The sequence below is a fragment of the Typopeltis vanoorti genome, chromosome 19, assembly GCF_054136105.1.
Source record: "Typopeltis vanoorti isolate ZY-2024b chromosome 19, IOZ_Tvanoo_1.0, whole genome shotgun sequence".
Classification (NCBI taxonomy): Eukaryota; Metazoa; Arthropoda; class Arachnida; order Uropygi; family Thelyphonidae; genus Typopeltis; species Typopeltis vanoorti.
In genome coordinates, this window is record NC_143567.1 from 72,582,964 (window position 1) to 72,605,645 (window position 22,682).

At 35.0% G+C, this 22,682-nt stretch overlaps 1 protein-coding gene across 1 annotated transcript in view; it reads left to right on the forward strand.

Annotated features, from left to right (window-relative positions):
- The window catches only part of LOC150096243 (T-box transcription factor T-A-like), a 58,226-nt gene that overhangs the window by 33,854 nt on the left and 1,690 nt on the right, over positions 1–22,682 (forward strand). The window contains exons 4-6 of the mRNA XM_090409012.1: positions 5,388–5,449; positions 7,213–7,274; positions 12,191–12,361. Of these exons, the coding sequence (XP_090265138.1) occupies positions 5,388–5,449; positions 7,213–7,274; positions 12,191–12,361 (295 nt within the window). The remainder of the gene's footprint in view (positions 1–5,387; positions 5,450–7,212; positions 7,275–12,190; positions 12,362–22,682) is intronic.

Sequence of the window (22,682 nt, forward strand, 5' to 3'; positions counted from 1 at the left end):
TTTTACCCCCTTCTTCCCTCTGCTAAATAGTGCAAATACAGGAAAATTCCAGTGGGTATAATATAAACGTTGCCATTTATATTATCTTCCAGTATTAACATTGCGAGTTGCACTAATTTTACTTTCTAGTTTGCATACCAAATTCATCGATCTTAACGCTGAGCTTTTTTCACCGTCTGGTTCTGATATGCGATGTATTATGTAACATCATCTAATTTGTAGTGTTTGATGTTGCAACGTCATCGGGGAAGGAGGTCAAATACGAAACGAAACACACCCACTCCGAAAACAGCCGTCTTAAAAACATGAAGTGTGTTAGAGGTATAAAACTGTCAGGTTGTTTAGTTTTGTCTAATAATAGACGTTAAATTGTATATATCCTTCAAGCTGCATTAGTCTTAGCAAATTCTCTGAGTCATACATACGCGATGCGATTGTGCTTGAAAACAAGCGAAGTCTATGCATAATTTCGTTCGCCCCTGCGTTCATAAAATGTGGGTACATTAATGTCCATTTATTTCAGATGCGATCTTACAAATTAACTTGCAGTGGCGGCCAGTGAAATTTTAAGTGGGGGTGCTGCTTATACAAAATTAAAAAAAAAAAAAATTTTTTTTCCTAATCAGTAACCAATTTATTAATAAATAAATATACATGTTTATTTATTAATAAACACGCGAAATTAATTTATATATTAATAAATAAATAAAATAAGAATGCATTTATCAATAAACACGCGAAATCACGTGCTTTATAGATAAAATTTCCCAACTGTTATACAAGCAAATTAGTTACCACTTTAAAAACTACAATGATCATAAAAGAGAAGTTAATTTTCCGACGTGTAATAATAAACAACTCATCCCAGAAAACGGATTGATTACCCTATTATCGGAATGGATTCTCTTTTTTTGTGACATGCGCATAAGTGTCGAAGGGTCTCGAATGGCGTACTATAGCAGATGACATAAATATTAGCGGTCAATTTTGGAACATAGTGTACATGGAAGTAGTGTAGTAGGCCATTAAAAATAACTTTGTAAAATGTTTTAAATAGGTAAATTAAATTATTTTATTCTAGTGAGTGATTTTTTAAAATAGTTAGCCATAAAAATGTATACATAAAAAATTTTTGAAATCTGTAATATTTATTTTTAAGATGTATATACGCGCACTAATCGAATTTGGGTATCGAAAAAAAATGACGCCCTAATCGGGGTCGCAATAATCGAGGAATTACTGTATACTAATTTGAAACTCCATAAAGTGTCAATGTTTCTAGAATAGCGAGCTTGCAAGTATGTAATAAACATACTAGCTGAGTTCTGAGAAAGGGTAGTTCATGTTAATTTACGAAATAACTTAAAAACTTACTTTTGTAGACCTCTTATCATAAAACTTGAACTGTATAGCGAGATTCAGTGTTTTACAGTATTTGACAATCAACTTAGCAACATTCTTCAAGCAAAACGTCATAAAAAAATCTGTATAGTCAGTCACAACATATTTCGAAGTTCGAACCTTAATAACTTTTCACTCGGTAGCACAACACAAGTCGTCTGATTAATTAGTACTATTGTAATAAAAAAAAAACAGAGCTTGCTGTTTAAACGTTGTTTCTCGTTACTGATTACTTGCAGTTTCGTATGACATAAAACAGCAAAATCGAACTTAATTATCGTTTAAAAAACGAGTTCCTAATATGGCAATTTCCTCTATATAAGGCACGAAGAGCGTAACATTATTTAAAACATTAAAAAAAAAACTAAAGGAAATAATTTCCAAATTAAAAATACTGCTGTCACTTTGCCCAACTTTTGTCAGTGCCATTCATACACTACTCAATTATGATAACCTTCCGCGACTGTTGCTACTATTGCCAATGTCCACCAATTAACAATTTCTGATTTATGCGTACCAAAAACTTAACTTTTCGACCTTTAAAACATGTGCTTACTTTACACAACATATTTAGAAGCATCAATGGGTTAGTTAAAGAATATAAAAAAAATAAAATAAATCGTAAATTCAAGTATTTCATTATATTTGAGTATGCGACGATAGTAAACAGTGTCGCAGTTTGTAAACTACCATTTCCCAAACTGCGGTCGGCTGTCCAGTACTAGTCCTTAAAATAAAAATTACTGCTGCTTAAAAAATATCAAAATTCAAACTGGCATGTGAGCTGTTGATAGGGAAAATCAAGCTATAAAGAATAATATAAATAAATAAATAAACCAGCAGAAATATATAGCACTTATTGCTTAATAAAATATGCACACAGAAAATACACACTTAGAAAATACACCATGCCATTGGCCTAAACGATATCTTGTAACTTGTAACGTCTGTGGCTTGATGGACCACAATCCCATGGATTATTATCCCTTCATCGCTAGGAAATAGATTTGTGTTAAAGATTAACGAGCACTTGGCTCACCCTATTCAGGTCAGTGCGGAAGCACCTGAACCGAAAAGCAGAGCAGCTTTCGGGCGCTTAGAAAACTCCTGAATGAGTTGTTTGGGATGAGTGTTACGGAGATCTGCATCGAGGAAATATCTGGGATATCAGCAACGATATGCAGGAGAGCATGTCACTTGTTGATCATGGAGAAGATGACTGGGGTATTCCTGAGGAATTTGTTGGTGTCGGCTTGGCTGGGGTTCATTTTGCTAAAGGCTGTTAGCATCTCCCCTAGTGAGGCAGCAAGAATCAGTGCAGAGTTTTGGCTATAAGCTGCCGAGGCCCCGAGTAAAATTCGCGGAGAACCCGTAGAAGCGAAAGTTTTATCGGCTGTAACACCCCGCGCTGTGAAATCTGGCGCAGGTTTCATGGCTTGATTCTGAGTGGGCGGGGCTAACGCCGCCCTTGTCTTCTGTAGATTAGAAGGGTGAATTGAGCAGTCCTTATAGTTGGCTGGATGTGGACTGCCACAATTCGCGCATTTAGCAGGCGTAGACAGTGGTTTTGTGCGAGTGTGCGAGGGATGGCTGTCACCGCACTTTACACACTTGTAATCTGCTTTACATAACTTTTGTGCATGCCCACATTTTTGGCAGCGATGACATTGACTGGCAGATGCTTTTCTTCTGAGTGGTTCAGTCTTGATGACTAAGCTGCAGACCAGTGGCGCACTCAGAAATTAATCTTGGAGGGGACCGAGCACTCAAGATTTAATCTTTTTTTGGGGGGGGGAGGGAGAGTTAAGTAGACGATTTCAGAATTCACACTACGCATCGCATACGACCTATGACTGAGCATCTGCAATGATCGCTAATTCATAAGTAGTATAGAAATAGAAGACACGACACAACATAAATAAAAAAAAAAGAATTTTAATTAGGAAAAGATTTTTGGAAAATTTTCTAGTGTTTTTTCCTTTTTCTTTTGGAGGGGGCCAGGGCCCTTTTGGTCCCCTCCCTGGGTGCGCCACTGCTGCAGACTATCTTAAGGTCGTAAATTTCTCTGTGGTCTTTACTCATCTCCACTAAGACCAGCGGCATGGGGCACTTGTCTCCTCGCTACATGCGCGAGATCTTAATTGGTTCAAGGCCTTGTGATCTGTCAGTAGCTATTTCATCAGATGTAATGGTTTCTGCCAGACCTCTCATGACTACTTTTAGGTTATTTTCACACTTGAGTTGAAATGTGCGATATAGGACATTCAGTTCGTCCATAAGTCTGGTGATCCAGCGGAGTCCAACGCCCTTTCTGGTTGAATTCGGATTCCGTCATCTGTATTCTTAGCTGATATAAATTTGATGTTGCTGTTCTTCATTGTCTCCGCGATTGATGATAATTTTTCTTTTGATCTTAGAATAACTGGAGGAATCTTCTCTTTGGGCTGTGCCCCTGAGTCCGTCGCTCTTTCTTCAACAGGTTGTGCTGTTGTGTCCATTGGAGCTGTACTTTCCAAGGGCTGGGGTATTATTTCAGGATTTGCTGCAGGGGACTTTCTCTTCTTCCTTCTGACCTCCTGAAAGCCACTGGAGTTTGAATTAGGGATGTCTTCAGTTGTTTTTGCTGGCTCGCTGGCGTTGTCATGTGAAGAGGGAGGAAGTTCAGAGGGCCGGGGTCCTCTGTCTCCACTTCAAGAACCTGGCGTTTTCCGATTTTATCGGGCCATTTTGTGTTTAGTATGTTGCCTAAATGCCTGAAAAGAGCCAATAGTGCTTTAAAACTGTGATCGTCAAAAGGCAAATCCATGTCAAGGCGAAAGCGGGGCAAGACCAGCCTTATCCCTTTTGACCGCTACCGGAAAAATTGAGTTACCGAAAAAAGATTCAGCTCTGCTGAACGAGCACGCTGCTGACACTACAGGAGAGATCAAATCTCGCGTATAATCGCTTTTAATGTTTTCATATTAAAATATCTATAATATCATTTTTTCGAGATCATAATCAACAAGCACACACTAGGACAATTCAAAGCTCAATCATAATGCCTAAATGATATCCGTGTGTGTGTGTGTGTGTACATATAATATTTTATTTTATGAAAATAAAACTTATGTATATCAAAAATTACAAAAATTGAAATTAATATGAGTGTGTAGAACAGAAGTTAATCTACAAGTTATAATTAATTTTTTGCGCTTAAAAAATAGTATGATGGCGATAACGGATTGTTTGAAATTACGACTGAAACAACTAATTGCCGAGGTCAGTATATCATATTATATTATGTCTATTAATTGCGTGTGTTATTCTGGTCGTCGATGTGCTGGATGAAAAACCTGATACTGCTCTATGAGACCAGCTACCTCATGATCGTTGAAAAAAAAAAAAAAAAAAGTTTATAAAAGGTTCTTCATGTTTAATACAGGATTTGAATTCATATCAATCTTTCCAATCAGTGTCAATCTAGGATGCCTGCTGAACACAAAGATAATTCTTACTTTAATTCTTACAAAAAAATCTTTTGTGAAGATGGAAAGACTGAAATTTTCATGTGATATTGAATAACATACCATTCAAATATAAACATAACTTAATTTTTAAACACGTGAGATTACAATATATTTTTTTATAAGGATGCATTACTCTCTCATACATGCCATGTTCGTTGAACTTTATATTTTACAAAGAGGACTTGGGAAGAAAGTACATTAACATATTTGAGAGATCCGTAAGAACACAAAAATTATTTCCATTTTATAAAATTGGTTGCACATTTTTGTATAAAAGGAAACAAGAATGAATATACAAAAATAAGGCGGTTATTACTAACTTATTAAACAGATTTTTTTACAAGAAAAGGTGCTGGCACCTACTGCAACTGCATATTGACAAAATAAAATCTAGTTTTACATACGTAAACATTTAACAGGGATTAAATTTAATATCTCTTAAAAACTTATTCTGAAAACTTCTTACTTATGTTTTAGGTTACTGCATTGAAGATCAAACATAATCCTTTTGCAAAAGCTTTTTTAGACATCAGAGATAGGTAAGTATCAACAGCCTTATAGAAATGTTATTTATTAGATTTTCGCCCAAGATTTTTTTTTTTTTTTAAGGAAATATTGCATGAGAAATAATTCCTAGTTTCAAATTTCTAGTACAAATTAATTATACAAATTGCAGTCTATGTTCACTAATGCTAATTTATAATTGATTGGATAAATCATTAATGCTTATTTTTAATTAACAAATTTAATTAAAGCGTTTTCTCGGGAAATTCAAATCCTATAACTGAATGGATACAATCAGAGCTTTGTGAAGAGAATCAGTTCAATCGTTTTAGATTTATTACAAGACCACGCGCTGTCAATGTATTATAATAGTTAATTAATATTATTCACTATGCAATTTGTCTATTTCGTAAAAAGGGGAAAACAATGGACTTTCTTGGAGAAAAATTTACTATTTTCTTTTGAGACATTTTTAGGGTTCTCAGGTTTTGGCTGACAGGACTAAAAATATTTCTTCCAGTCTAGTGAGATACGGATTCAGGCTGTCCATCACCATGGAAAAGCTGTCTAAGGACACCCTCTTGCTAGTACAGATAAATCGATAATTTTTCCTCCCACATTCATTTGGCTAGTTTCCTACTCTATATCATACTTCATCATTTAAAGCTAAACATCAATTAGGAAACATAAAACTTGAATCAAATCGTTGTTAAACTGATAGAGCATCTCATGTTGAAATGTTACATATGTGCTTCACTGTTAATTTACGCTATTTATCATCGGTCATAATCTAGTTCTGTCATTTTTAGTTTTATGTATGCTGACCACAGATAGTTTAGAATAAGCCCCAGATTATTATTACCCCATGTTCGACATCGTCTTATTTCGGAAGCCTCTTTAAATTTCTGAATATAACTATTAAATTCAATATACGGTATGTTTGTTTTTGTTACGGAACGAAAAACCGGAGTTTCCGAGAGGAGGAAATTTTCCCACTTCCGTATGAGACCGGTTAACTCACCACTTGATTGAAAGCATCTGTTAAAAGTTTTTCATGTCATAGATGGAATTCGAACCCGGGTCTTTCAAATCAAAGGATTTGTTTATAACAGGTAAACTTCTTAAGACGTCATAAAAGCTTGTGCAGGCCGCCCTTAGTATCTGCTGGGTCCGGGTCAAGAGTACAAATGGATGTCCACATACCATATGTCTGAATATTTAAAACATATAAATCAAATCACTTCTATTCTCCTATATTGATAAATATACGTTCATGACGACACAAATCGAAAAATATGTGTAAATCTCTGATTTGTTATATGATTGAAAGTCGGTAAAATATAAAAGACGGATATGCTTCTTATTGCTCATATCCAGGCATGCGCAATAAGAAGCATTCACTTCTTATTGCACGTGTCTGGATATTCTGTTGATGGGCTGGCGATGTATGGATGACTAATAAAATAAAGACAATTTCTTAAATTATAAATTTAATTTTCATCTGAATATTCCATTCTTTCCCTCTTATTCGATAATTTTTGTGTGCGTGTGTGTGACATACGAGGCCTCTAAAGCACAGGACCTGGAGAAAAAAAACTGGCTATCCAAAATCTACAATCAAATGATGACCAAGTTCGAATGCAACTTGAACTTCCTTTAACTGCAATAGCTAATAGAAATCATGGCGTAATGTGATGCAATTCAAAATATACTGTATATACCACATTAATAAAATTAAATTTGAAACTTGAATGTAGTACGGCTATTTTTAACAATATGTTTTTCCCTTATCATTTAGACTCGAAAACGAACCAGTGAAAGATCAAGAATCGTTGTCAAATGAACGAAAACAGCTGCCATGTAAGTTGTATTTAATTACAGTGTAGCAATTCATTTCAGTAGCTACTTTTATTTTAAAGAAAATAATCAACTGTTTCAAAACCTATAAGCACAGTCAATGCCGTGTGTACGGTGTAGGTGAAGATTCAGAAAGAAGTTTGACATTTTTCTTGAGGACTTGCAGTTTATAGCTGTTTAGGTACTTCATGAGGAAGACTGTTGTAGACGAAACAACTGTTTATGGTTTACTACGATAGGTCAGTGACATGAGCAAAATGTACAAGTAGTTCAAATTACCATAGTCGTGGTAACTATCTTCAGGTCCAAGCAGTGGCGGCTCGTGCATAAGCACTGCGATACTGCAGCACCCCCAAGGAAAAAATGAAAAAATTAAATTTTATCTGTGTTTATAAATAATAACAATGCTTACAACATTAAATAAAGTCAATACAACATGTTAAAGGTTACAGCTTATGTTTTGACATTGATTGAATAGTTAATAATTGGAATTATTCGATTAACGCCTTACATTACGAAACAAATTCGAGGCGATCTAACGCCGATATTCGTTTGCGCTTGTCATTGCACGTTACGTCATTAGATACACTGCCACTTGGGCAGTGTATCATAAGCTTGCATGCGTTATTTCTGTGAAATATGAAACGTTTATTATTGGTGCGTGTTCGTGGTGAACTATTTTTTGTAAATCTTATTTTATTTTGTTGAAATAACATATAATTATTTATTTATTATAGATACAAGGCTGAATTATGACGAGTGTCACTGTTGAAAATATGAAAAGAATTATATTTTTTCAATTATCGTTACATGAAACAAATGCACTGCGACCTAACGCCGATATTCGTTTGCACTAGCTATTGCTATCGATACAAAACTTTTATTAATAGTTTGTTCGTGGTGAGAATGAAATATTTTTAATAAAGCAATCTTTAATATGTAAATTTATTTATTAATAAATTCGTTACTGATTAGGAAAAAAAGTTTTTTTTTTATGCAGCACCCCCACTTAAAATTTTTACCGATCGCCACTGGGTTCAAGGATAAGTAGGTCTTGCTTGTTTTTTTTTTTTTTTTTTTTTTTTTTTTTTGGATGATGGCGCCACGATTAATTCGGAACTATAAAGTGGAGAGGTTGCAGAAATTGGAGAAAAATGTATCTGTAGAGTTTGGCCCAATTTGCGGTCAAACTCTACGGACGACTACTCCATGATAACGCAGACCATTTTGCGTACAACGGACGCAATTGTAATATTTGCTTGGACTGATATTCCCCATCAAGCTCATAACCCGGATCTGGAACTCTGTGACTACCACCTGTTTAGTAATCTGAAATACACTCCGAGGATGCTATTTTGCGGGCGATCAATAGCTGAAATAAGCTGTTCATTGGTTACTTGGTCGGCATCCAACGTCTCACTCAGACGTTGGATGCCAACAGATGTCGAAATCCACGTTGAGAATGATAGAGACTGGCGAAAAAAATGACAGAATTTTGGCGAAAGATGAAGGCATTAAACCAAGTAAAAGCCATTGTTTAATACATTGTATTTTAAATTAGAAGAGGGAAGATGAATGAGGCTTTACTTTCTTGAAGGGGCGCGCCAGTAGTGTCCGTCGCCTGTGTGCAAAACATATCCCCCCTCCAATAAAAAAAAAAATCACTTTAAAAAAACGTTTTTTTTTAAGTATTTGCGCCTGTGTGCGTCGCACACATTGCACATTTGGCTGGCGCCCCCCCCCCCTACTTTCTTGCCGTTCTTGTATTTCTCATTCCTTAGTAGAAATCATTAGGTAGCTGTCGTCAACCTCCTCATCATCGCTGGTTAAAGAGCATTCCCGATGTGCTGAATAAGAGAGATGATGCTCATAACCCTAATTAGCATGTACTCGTGTGTTTTTTGAGCTTCTGTAGTTCAGTCGTAAGGATTGCGACGTTTGGTCTTCGTTTGGAAATCGGGTTCACCGTTGATGTAATGTCAAATCTTTATTGAATGACTCTTTAAGTGAAAATGAATTAACTGGTATGATACGGAGATTGCAGGATGTTTTTCTTCCTCAAATAAACAAACCAATCTCGCAAACACACGCATCTGAAAACATACACTCACCCTTAAGGGTGTGTGTATGTTTTCAGATGTGTTGGGAATTATTATATTATATTATATTAAAACTATTATATATTTTCAACATGCGTTTGGAATATATAATACTTTTTCTTCTGGGTGTTACTGCTAAGTTATATAGCAGGTAGTTATGATGAAACATCATTTAAATATCTGTAATCAGTTAGCATTCACGTATCAGATGGTGAGTTCAATTTTGTGAATGCAAGTGATCATTCGCAAATGACGACAGGGATGCACGGGACCTGATTGTTTTGTTGAAGGAGACAACACGCGGGGTCAATGATACTGAACTGATATATTTGTATTGCTCACTACTGAAATTTCGAACATCCAAATAAGGTAATAAATTTTTCAGGGCTTAATTTTGGCATGTTATCCAGTAGTATTGATGTGAGCTGTACTCTTTTTTTTTTTTTTTTGAAGGGTCGGTTACATTACTGATTATTTTCATATGTTATAGATATCTACTATTTCCACAGAAAATGTGGTCTTTCAACGTGGAAACAATCTGGTCAGTTTGAATATACCTCATAGTTTACTATATTTGCAAACTGCTTAGGGATACATCAAATAAATAACATTTAGAAGTGTATATGTGGGTTGTTTTGCTTCCAAAAATGTGCACATGTTTTTGAGAGCACATATGTGATGTCTCAAAAAAAAAAGTATCACAGGATAATATCTTTTGACACTTTCTTATCCTAATTTGCATTACACTGCAAAATATTTTTTTTTAAATACATACCATAATGTCAGAAGGGAAAAAAGTACATTCCGGTAAAATATTATATCTTGAGAAGATAAATATTCGTCAGTATTTCTTTAAAATAACTACTTTTTTTGAAGAAGTAATTTCTTTTCTCAAGAAAAGCATGTCTTTCAAGATTATATTTGCAAGTGTTGCCTCAAAAAAAAAAAGTATGTAGTATTATATAATCAGTACGCAGTATACGTAAGGTCGAATTTTGCGTGTTTCTAATAGGATGTCCATATGTTCTGTTTTTCCCATAAGGGTAAGTAATTTTTGTCTATAGGTTTGTATTCGGGGATGGTTTGCCTGTTCTGAGAGACGAAAACCCCGAGTTTCCGGGAGAAAAAAAAATCCTCTATCTCTGTATGAGACAGGCTAACTCACCACTTAATTAAAAAAAGATACGATAAAGGTTCCTCACATCATAAACGGGATCGAACCTATGTCTTTCCAACGAAAGGACTCGTCTACACCAACTGAACTACGGAGGCGCTCGTATCAATTATTGCTAAATAAGTTTGTCTTTTCATTACGAGGAAAGCGAACGATTTCTGTTCTAAACTACAAAACCTGCTATACATTAACAGTAATGTAAATTTTAGATATTTGTAAACTTTTATAAACTGACTGGGGTATTTTTTTTAACAAGTTTGCAAATTTTTTGATGTAATCCAAAGATTATACTACAGAAGTAACAAACAAGGATATATTTAGAAGCGTGTAAATTTCTAAATTCAGTATTTATAAACATAAAATAAGATATGCTTAGGGATACATATGGACAGGGATGCACGGAACATTACAATGCATTTATTAAAATTTTAATGGTTGTGTGTGTGTGTGTGTGTGATAAAAAAATAGCAACTAGCCATTAGGATCCATATTCGATACATATTTTATATCGGACATGTGTGGGCTCAAAGGATGCGATGCACGACAACTGACTTACTAACTTGTTTCCCCAACCTACAACTGTTAAAAGTTCAACACCAACCCCCTTTTTCCCCTTAAACGCTTTTTACTGAGTATAAAACTCTTCTCTTCAAATATTCGAGTTTAGTTTTCCAGAAAAATTCACTACAACCCATTACTTTTTGAATGCTACAAACAGACCACTCTAGGATTAAATCCTTGACAGGCATGATGATGATGAAAAATATTGTTATGTTACGGACGATAGTTATAATAATAATTATTACTATATTAACTCTCTTGGAGTCAGACTCATCGAGGAATTGTTATAATCTAAAAATCATTTGCAACAAAGAAAACCATCCAGACTTGATAAGTTATTGAATATACATATACAAATTTACTTGAGAATATTCTTAGTTAATTGAACTGCTTTAATATAATGTCCGTAGTTTTTAATAGTGACCTAACAGCATTCTTGTGTTCTTAGCGTTTAAGAAATAATAGTAATTGACCAGTGAAATAAAATCGGAGTTTGTCTTTTTCGGAGCTCGTAGAGTATAGTAGCACTTGACATACATATACTCTAGACAAAACAAAATGTAAGAGGGTGCGTGTTTTAATATCCCCGAATTAAAACTGAACACATACTGCCCAACCTAGATCCCCCAGTGCTATTGCTACCATCAGGACACCTCAACTGTTTGACTTGGCAGGGCTTTCTAATTTTATATTTTACGTCTGACTTAATGCTGAGTTTGGAGAGCAGGGGTTTGGTCGGAATGTGCAAGGAAATGACATTTGTAATGGCAATTTTTGAAAGTTAGCCTACTGGCTTGTATAAGACATTGAAGGTGACGCCCAACCGGTTGGCGACACCACCCACTTTCAGTGCCAATTTAAAACAAAACAAACACCATAAAGACACTCGGAACGCGTTTCCTGTTGCAGCAGCGTCATTGTTGAGTTAAATACGTTTCGTACTTCCTGTACACCTGTTTCCGAGTCTCAAATTATAGATCTGTGGTCGCAAGAAGATCGTGACATAGTTTACTCTAAATATTATCACACAGTCAGAGCCTAAAGCTCAAACTCCCATTAATAAAAATAAATTCTCATTGTTTCAGGTTCCGGATGGTTTGCTAGTGGCGCGCCCTATCGTCAGTCTACAACATCAACGCTGATGATGACATCAAACATAGGATCGAGCGCTTACTGCGATAAGCTGAGTACCTTGCGGTCCGGTCGTGTTGAACCATACGGCGAAGCTTGTCTGAAACGATCTCAGCATATAAGACGTAAGTGGATTTTGTTGTAAATAGATTTTTAGAACAATAAGGAAACATTGTAAGAATATTATAAACATTCGCCACAGGAAAAAAAAAATGTCATATACTATATATATATATATATATATATAAGTGAGTTATCTCTGTATTAGATAGAGCAGGATGAGAATTTTTCCATGAAACTCGGGTTTTTTCATCATGCATTCAAGCAAATTGGCCAGAGAACATATGCAATTAACAAACAGTAATACTATTAGCGGGCAGTAACGGCATCGTCTGTAGACAGTGGATAGTGAGTTCATTGAGTATTAAGTAATGTAGACAATTGTGCGGTATAGGATGCTCTCTCGCAATGAGTCCTTGGAGGTACTGACCCAACAGCTTTGTTTCAAATTAAATGAATACATTATTGAAAAGGTTCACTTGGTTATACCCAGTGGTGAGCTATGGAAATTTTTACATTTTATTGCGACTTTATAGGGCTTCTGACAGATATGATAATTCCTGTAGGATATCAATCATTAATGCTAGATCTTTTAAAAATTTCAAATTGAGAAGTCGGTTTTAAAAGCCCTTATATTAATCGTTTGATGCAAAATGCTTGCATAAAGCTGGGTAATTTCTCCACACAGCAAGAGCCGTACGTAAACTGCAAGCTGCCCATCGTGGTTCAAACACACAGTCGATTTTTTAAATTTCGATACCAAGGTCTTTTGCAATCGTATTTAATTCTCATTGATTTTTTGATGATTGACGATAAAAAGCATATTAATTTATCCATAAATATTTCAAAATGATTTATTTCTTTAATGTTTTTTTATCGATGAGCTACGCAATGCCAAATTACAATGTTGGGAAATCTTTGTAGAAGTTTGATCGCAACACCTGATTTGTTTCCTAACATTACACTAGCTCCATCAGAACAAAATGCAATGAGATAATTTTTTAAATAGTTATCAGAAAATCCATATGAATTTAAAATAGCAATCAGAGCCGGCGCTAGGGTCTTTGCCGCCCGCATGCAATTTCTATCTAAGCGCCCCTGTAACGATCCGGGCGTGTGTGGTTCTTTTACGATAATAAAAATTTAAATTACTTGAAATTTCTTAAATAAATTTTGACAGAACAGCCACACGTTGGTTCGCTAAATGTAACGAACCGGGGGTGTTGACTAGGCCGAATAATCGTTAAAAACCCGTATATTCAAAAAATTCTCAAAAGTTAAAGCAAATTTTGATAAAGCCACTTCACTTTAATCGTTGAATATAATGATACAGGGATTTTAGCCTTCTCACCAAACCGAATCGCTAACAAAATTAAAATTAATTTTAATTAAAGTTAAAATTTATTTGAACTAAAGTTTAAAAAATTCTTGCATTTCTTGCAAATTTTTACAAGTTACTAAATTCTTAGTAACTTGTAAATTTTTTTAATAATTTTTATAAGTGGAACCATCTTTTAGGAAAATAAAAGAAACTCAAGATAGATGAGAAAATAAGAAAAGAATTCAAAAATAATTAGAACATTTAATATAAGTATTCAAAAAATAATATCTTTACAGAATAACAGAAAATAAATTAAATTACATAAATATACTTGAAGAATTTTTTTTAAATTAAAATTGTAGGGTTTTTGATTTCATATTCATAAAATTAGAAATAATGGTCTTAACATCTAATTCCGCACATATATCATTTTCAATAGCTATTAACGCCAAACTAACAAGCCTTTTTTGTGACATACTTGTTCTTAAGTAGGTTTTAATCAATTTCAACTTGGAAAAGCAACGTTCACCGCTCGCTACACTAACAGGTAAGGTTAATAGTATTCTTAAAGCAATTGAAAAGTTAGGGAAAGATATTTTATTGGATACAATAAAATTAAGAATATCGAAAGGGTTTTGAATATTTAAATTATCCTTCCGAAAAATATCCCGGAAAGCACATAACTCGTCATATAGTTCTATTGTATTTACGTCTTTATTGTCGCCGTCCTTCAAGAGAATCTCTAAATCGTCACAATTTTTTCGTAAATCTTCGTTATTAATTTGTAGTAATCTATACAAGAAATTGAAATTATAATATGTTTTTAGTTGTTCAAAACGTTCTATTAACGAACACATTGCAACGCAAAACACATTCACTCTACATTTATCTTCTGTAGATTGTGGCGTTTCGTCATCTTGCTCGTAGTCAAATTGTCGTATCTTCTTTCGTCATCGGACTTCCGTACCAGTTTTAAATTCTTGTTCTCCGTTCACCTCTTCACTCAGTTCTTTTGCCGTTTTAGAACTTCTTTAAAATTTGTATCTGATCGATACTCTTGTAAGAATATTTTTAAGTTTTCGATAGATTCTAAAGCAAGTATAATGTTCATATTTTTGTCTTGAAGAATTTTACTCACAGGGTATATTCTGTTAAGTAAATCATGCCCAGTTATAAGAGAGCAAATAAATTTATAGTCCTTTATTTTAGCACATAATGTTTATGCTTCAGGCTGAGTTTCTTTATTAAAATTTTCATTATTAAAAATTTCAAAAAGTGCATCGTAAATTTCTCCTAACTGATATCGTAGAGGGCGGATTGCATTAATTTTACTTTCCCATCGCGTTTTTGATGGCTGTTTCAATGTTAAAATTTTTACGAACTTTAAAAGGATTGCCCAATGTTTGTAAGAGAATGAAAAGAAATTGTATATTTCTTCAATAATTGCAAAGAAACTAATTGTATCTGCATATACTTTGGCTGTATCGTTAATGATTAAATTTAGAGTATGAGCATCACATGGCACGTAAAAAGCTCAAGGATTTTTGTTCAAAAGGAAATTTTGGAGCCCATATTTTTTCCCCTTTCATATTTGCCGCATTGTCATACCCTTGACCTCGCATTCTAAGGCAATTGATGTCAATGGGGATGTTCCATTTTTTCAGTTGTTCCATTATTGTTGCACATAAACCACGTCCTGTGTAATCTGATATATCTGCAAAACCTAAAAAGTTTTTGCTGATCTTGACAATTCCATTGTCACAGGAAACAAAGCGAATAATAATGGTCATTTGTTCTGTTTTACTTGCATCAGGTGTGAAGTCTAAAATTATGGAATAATATTTAGATTTTCGAATTGATAATAAAATTGTATCCTGATTGCATTACTTAAAGTTTCCAATATTTCATTTTGACTGTTTTTACTCAAATAGTGTACTCTATTGTTTCCTTGTATGGCCCTTTCAACATGATTTTCCATAACGGGATCAAACTTCGCAAACAGTTCGACTAATTTTAAAAAATTGCCGTTATTCCTTTCATATAATTTATCAGATGATCCACGAAAAGCTAAATTTTGGCTACCAAGGAATTTTATAATTTCAATCAAGCGTTCTAAAACACTCGTCCAATGTTTCTTTTCCATTTCATACATGCTTTGAGTCTGGCAATCAATAGTAGTTTTGTTTTTTAAATTTTTATCAAGTTCCTTCCATTTTAAGAAATTTTTCATGTGAGCTAAACTAGTCTCATGTCTGTGCAAAGTTGTACATACAGTTCTCCAATCGTTATAACCTTCTACAAGACAACTTGATTCAGTAGGTGCAAAAAGTTTGCAACAAAAGCAAAAAACAGAATTTAAAGTTTCGGAATAAATGAGCCATGTTCTTGGCTTCCCGTTTTCCATTTTTCTATTATAATACGTGTCACCAAATTTACGACCATATGTATCTCTGGGATATATTATATTTTTCTTTTGAACAGGCCCCATTTCAATTAAAACAACTCGTAACTTTTCATCAATATTTCACCATTCACCTGGATCTTCTAAATTTACAGAGACTAGCAATGTGTTAATTTCGTGGTCAACTACAACTAAATCTTCTCCTAACTGTTTTTCACTTAAATCATGCGTCTTGTTATCTTGTTCATAGTTGCAATAGTACTTTGATGCAAACTGGATGATGTGCACGGTTCTTCAACTCTGATTTCTGATGTATCGAGTTGGTTACAATCTGCGCCAGAATATTTTGATATTTTAACAAATTTATTAAGAGCCCTAGTTTGTTTCTTAACGTCTGTTTCTTTCGCAGCATGTCGCTTACAATTTTGTGCGCCGGATAACTTTTTTTTAATTTTTGATTCCATTTCTATTTTATACCTCAAGAAATTATTACACAACACGACACAGAGACGAAATAATAGTCCGCACTGCGCTACGGTCAGTGGTCTACTGAAATGCGTACCATATGACTGGTTAACTAGCAACAAATGTTTTGTACAAAAATTCGTTTCTGCACATAAAAACCGTTCACCATTTCACTTTAGATAGGCTGCATTCTCTACGCAAGCATTTAGTCTGCTCTTGCTGCAAAATTGTAAACAGCCGGCTGATCAAAGAGGCGGCAATATACAATTTTTCTTAATTTTTATTCGGTGTATCCAGCCTTATTTATTTTAATATTGATCATGCTAAGAATTTTTTGTTTTTATGATAAAAATTTTATTTCTTAAAAATGAACTTATGAATGGTGCCCCAGTGGCGGCACCTGCATGCCCGCTTCTGCCGGTCCTGGTAGCAATTATAGTAGCATGTGCATTCCGCAGTGGCATTTTCTAGTTCTACAAGATTATTAAACAAGAAGAACAAGGGGGCTCGCAACTTTGAGAAAAATTTAACAAATGGCTCATGTGAGCCCCCTTATAGCTCACCACAGGTTATACCATAAATTAAAGATGCCAAAAAATTATATTGTTGGTTTAATCCTTTATCCAAGTGTAAGCAAACATAGTTTGCACCTGAAGTAATTTTAGGACAGGGAAACTCATATATATATATATACATACAAGCTGATGACTTCACATCACTTGCCTTGGTATCTCATAATGCAAAGCACATATCCTTACAGACAAGTATAATGCTATGCATTATGGGAAGGGCCACTACCCAGACTGGTTTCAACCTTTATTGAGGTCTCATCAGTGAAAGCCAGACCCAGAAGTGATATAAATTTTAATTTATAATATAACCAAGGGAAAAAACTTTCAACATCTATCTCTAATCCAGAGTGTTTTAGTAATAAGGTGTGCGACTTTTTGACTACTTGTATATGCAAATATGACTTCTTCATTACTTCAACCTTGTTATCACTTCTGGGTCTGTCTCCATAAAGGTTGAAACCAATCTAAGTAGTGGCTGTTCCCATAATTCTTAGCATTATACGTCTTTAAGGATATGTGCTTTACATTATGGGATTCTAAGGCAATTGATGTAAAGTCATTAGCCTCTATATTTATTTAGCATATGATGATACAGTGGCCGTGAGGCCCTTTTTTACAGGAAAGTATGGCACCATCTCAATTCCCCCCTAATTTTATCTGGGCTGAGGACCAGCATAGCTGATGAATCAGGCCTATGGCTGGGTCTTAGGCATATTCCTGACATTAATTCGTGGGTTCAGTGTGCCTATTCTGGGGGATGAAAAACCAGAGTTTTCGGGTGAAAAAAAACCCTACCGCCATATGAGACTGGTTAACTCACCTTTCATCGAAAGAGACCAGATAAAGGTTCCTCACGTCACGGTCGGGAATTGAACTCGGGTATTTCCGACCAAAGGGCTTCGTCTATACCGACTGAGCCACAGAGGCTTTAGCCTCTATATACAATTAGACCAGTCATGCAGTTCCTTCACACACAAACTTTGTTTACTTACACTTGGATAAAGGGTTAAACCAAGAATATAATTTCTTGGCATCTTTAATTTATAGTATAACCAAGTGGAAAAAACTTTCAGCAAGCTATTATTATTTTCATTTTCTATAGTGAAATGGATTCTGGGGTGCTGTCTTTTTAGAATCAGCAGCAGATTTAAAAAACCCAACCTAATCTTAATAAATATAGTTGTATTCAACTTCTCAAGATTTGGGAAACTTTTAATTCTTAGGTATTCTATCCAACAGCATCCATAGAGGATGCCCCTCATAGGACTTTAGCTTTCATTATCTTTTCCACTTATTGTTTTGTGTCTTTTTATAATTTTAATATTGTTTCCCTGACAATATCTCAGTGACCAAGACAAAATATAGGATTTAAATTATATATTTAGTTTAATCCTTTATCCAAGTGTAAGCAAACAAAGTTTGCACCTGAAGTTAAAGGATTAAACTAAATAATTTATAGTCTAACCAAGTGAAAAAACTTCCAAAATATAGGATTGATTAAATGTGTTTATTTATTTGTGCTGTTTTTATTCCATTAAACCTTATAATGAATTCTATCAGCACACGTAAGTCTAAATAGTCAATAGGTACAGTTTGATAAAATTTGGCATCTGGGATAAACATTAAATGTGTACAAATAGTCCAGTTTGGTTTTAGTTGGATCATTATTTGCAGAATTTAGCCAGATGATTTGAACTGATAGCATTTTGATATTTAATGAAAGTTGGTATTAATTTATTTTAATTATTTTTATACAGTATCTCCATGGGAGTCCAGAGACTCAAACTATTATACACAAAACCTGTCATATCTCTCTCTCCTTAAACTTATTCGCTGTCAGGGAACTCATTAAGTCTGGCAATCGATTCCACTCTCCATGCAACAAATCTAGTCTGCACATCCTTACTAACCACACTTTTACACAACTTCCATGGATTACCCCTGGTTCTCTGTCATATATTGAAAAATTTCCTTTGCATCAATTTTATAAAACCTCCTTAATATCTTATAAGTCTCTATCATGGCCCCTATCCTATTAACCAGACTTTGTTACCCAAACACTTTATACCTATTCTCATAGGGGGCATTCCACAGATCTCTCACTTAGCTTAGTCACTTAGTTATCCAGCTTAGTCACTCATCTCTGAATCCTCTCCTCTACCTATACAGCGGTGCCTCGCAATTTGACAGTTGAATTTCACAAGCCAGCACATGCGCGTACATGGAATTGTGCAATGTCATTTGTTATTTGTCATTTCTTGTTGGGCTGTGTTGGTGTTTGTTCATGTTATTTGTCATTTCTTGTTGGGCTGTGTTGGTGTTTGTTCATGTTATTTGTGCTAATTTTCAATTCTGCATTTTTCAGAAAGTAAAAATTTTGTGCATCCGCATTTATTATTTTTTTGAGTGAAATTTTAAGAATGGGTCCAAAGAGAAGTGAACAGAGGAATAATTCAGGAAAGAAGCATACTTGGTTGAACGTAGAGAAGAAGAAAGAATTGTAGATAAAGTGAAGAAAGGTAGAACAATTACAGATGTAGCTCAAGAGTATGGCATTCCTAGGTCAACTGTAGCAACAGAGAGAGAGAGAAGATTATGGGTGCTAAGGTGTCTGCTGGTGGAATGAAGATTTCTGACAAGAATAGATCTTCAATCACTGAAGGGATGAAAAAGCTGCTTGTCACCTGGATTAGAGAAAGACAGATGAAGGGAGATCCAGTAACTCAGGCAATGATCAGTGGGAAGGCTTGGTTAATTTTTGAAGAATTGCAGAAGAAAACTCCAGGATGTACCTCAGATCAAACTGAGGAATTCAAAGCAAGTCAAGGCTGGTTTCACAGATTCCAAGGTAGAACGGGCATCCATGGGACGACGGGCATTCTCAGGAATCTGGTAGTGCAGATAAAATTTAAAGATTTAATTAGGAAGGAAGGCTACCTTCTACAGCAAATTTTTAACGGGGATGAAACTGGGTTATTTTGGAAGCGCTTGTCAAATCGAATTTACATCATGCAAGAAGCGAAGCTCCCAGGACATAAGCCTATGAAAGATAGGCTTACTTTGTTATGGGCAGCAAATGCAAGCAGAGACTTTGAACTAAAGCCACTTCTGGTCTACCACTCAGAAAATCCTCAGTGCTTTGGGAAGAAAATCATTAAGTCCAAACTGCCAGTGATGTGGAAATCCAAATGCAAAAGCCTGGATAGACCAGCAAGTTTTCAAAGATTGGATTTTTGAGGTGTTTTTCCTGAACATGAAGTTCCTCACTGACAACGATTTGCCTTTGAAAAGCACTGCTGATCGTTGACAATGCTAGTGTCCATCCTCAAGACTTGGAGGACATTCTTGATATTGACTTTGACTTCATCAAAGTCCAGTTCTTGCCTCCAAACACATTACTGATCCAACTCATGGATCAAGACGTGATTGTTGTTTTAAAAAACTTTACACCAAGACTTTGTTCTCACAGCTTTTTGACATGACTCACTCTTCTGACAAGACACTGAAGGACTTCTGAAAGACTGAGTTCAACATTCTCCATGCCATTTCCTTTATTAAAACTGCCTGGGATGGAGTGACACAGAGAACCCTTCATGCATCGTGGAAGAAACTCATTCCTAATTTTTCTCAGGATGACACTGTGCAGACCAAGTAGCTGGAGAATGAGAAGCAGCTGCAGCCACGTGAGAGATCATTTTGATGGTGGAGAATCTCGACATAGAAGAGGTTGATGAGGCTGATGTAGAAGAGCTTGTGGAGGATCACGATGATGAACTGACCGTGGAAGAACTTTTAGCACTCAGCGAACAGCTAACAAAGGAGAAAGAAAGAGGAATTTCACCTGAAGAAGAGGATGGCAGGGAAAAAGGGCCGATGCTAACAGGTGCCATTAAAGAAGTTTTATTCCATTGGAAGAAGGTGCAGTCTGTTTGTTTGGAATGGCACCCCCAACACTGCTAGTGTGAGTAGAATGACAGACTTGTTCAACATCATCATCATTAATCACTTAAACCATCTTGAAAAAGAGGGAGAGACAGTCCACCCTTGATCAATTCCTCATCCCTGTTCAAGCAAAGAGGAGAAGACGTAGAATAGGATAAAGAAGACGCCCTTCCAACATCTAAGGCTTAATCACTTGTATGTATTGTGTATACATACATTTACACAATACATAATACATATATTGTGTATTTTGTAATTTAGTGTGTTATACAATAGTAAAATAAGTAAACTAAATAATATGGTGTATTTCTTTCCCACTCCCATTAGGGGGGGGGGGAGTGGGATCGGGGTCCGACCACAAATTAATCTATTTTCCATAGACTTAGATGGGAAATATTGTCCTGCAATTCGACATTAGTTTGGCAACGGATTAGTGTCGAATTGCGAGGCGCCACTGCACAAGAAACACAGGTGACCAAATCTGTGCATAGTATGCGTGGATAGGCTTATGTGTTCGTCAGACATGTTGTAATAGGTTTCACTCTGAAGTGTGCTCTGAAGATGCTGGATATAATACCAGCGAAATATTAGCTTTTAAGTTAATAAATAGTTATTTTCTTAACCGTTCTGTGCATAGTAGTCAAGATGTGGCCAAATCATAGCGTTATTAAGAAGTGTGAGGATAATAATAACTTCCCTATTTTACTTGTTTGCATGTTTTCCAACATCTAAGTAATCCTTTTGAGCTATTTTACCAACGTCTGCAATATGCTCTCTGAACTTGAACTCTACCATTATCCCTAAGTCCCTGGTATCATCAATGTCCTGCAATTCAGTACTATTAGTGTGATACACAAGATGTAACCTTTTTAACCTGAAGTGCATAACTTTACTTTTACAACATTAAATTGACATTCATTATCCTTTACCCACAATACAATTTATTTAAATCATCCTGCAGGAGATCTACATCACCTTTATTAACTATTGCTCTCCTCAGTTTTGCATCATCAACAAACAACTGAATATTCCCCTCAATCTTTCCTTATACTATTGATATACAAATTAGAGTAGTTTAGAGATTACTATATTTGATGAAGTGAATGTGTGGGCAGAAATCAGTGATAACTTTTGTTCATTTGGGTTCAAGACGTTTACAGGTAATACAGTGGCTCTTTGGTTGTTAAGAAGATTGTACTTACACAACTTGGACTATTTGTAATTAGTTATGAACTGTCAGTGTAGGGAAAATTATTGTATTAATAAAATATTTGATTTACATATACACACCTGAAATTATTCTAAACTCTGATTAGTATGAATATGTATCTCTTTGCCATTATCTGACACCAGCGTGTCAGATAATGACACCTTCAAGGCCTTTAACTTGGGAAATTCTTTTGTACACCCACACACATGCATGTGCATTTTTAACAAGTAATGCTAAAAATACATTAAACTGAACTTTTAGTTTAACTTCTTAAAAGTTGAGGGTCTGGGTTACCGGCTTTTATTAAAACCGATTTCTATTAACTGTAATATGTAATGATTACCTCATTCATTAGACTGTGTATATCCTTAGTTTTTATTATAGTACTACATGTAGAAAAAGATAATTTAGTCAGTCATGAAATTTTAATTATTTTTGATGATGAGCATGAATGCATACACATAGGTAATAAATC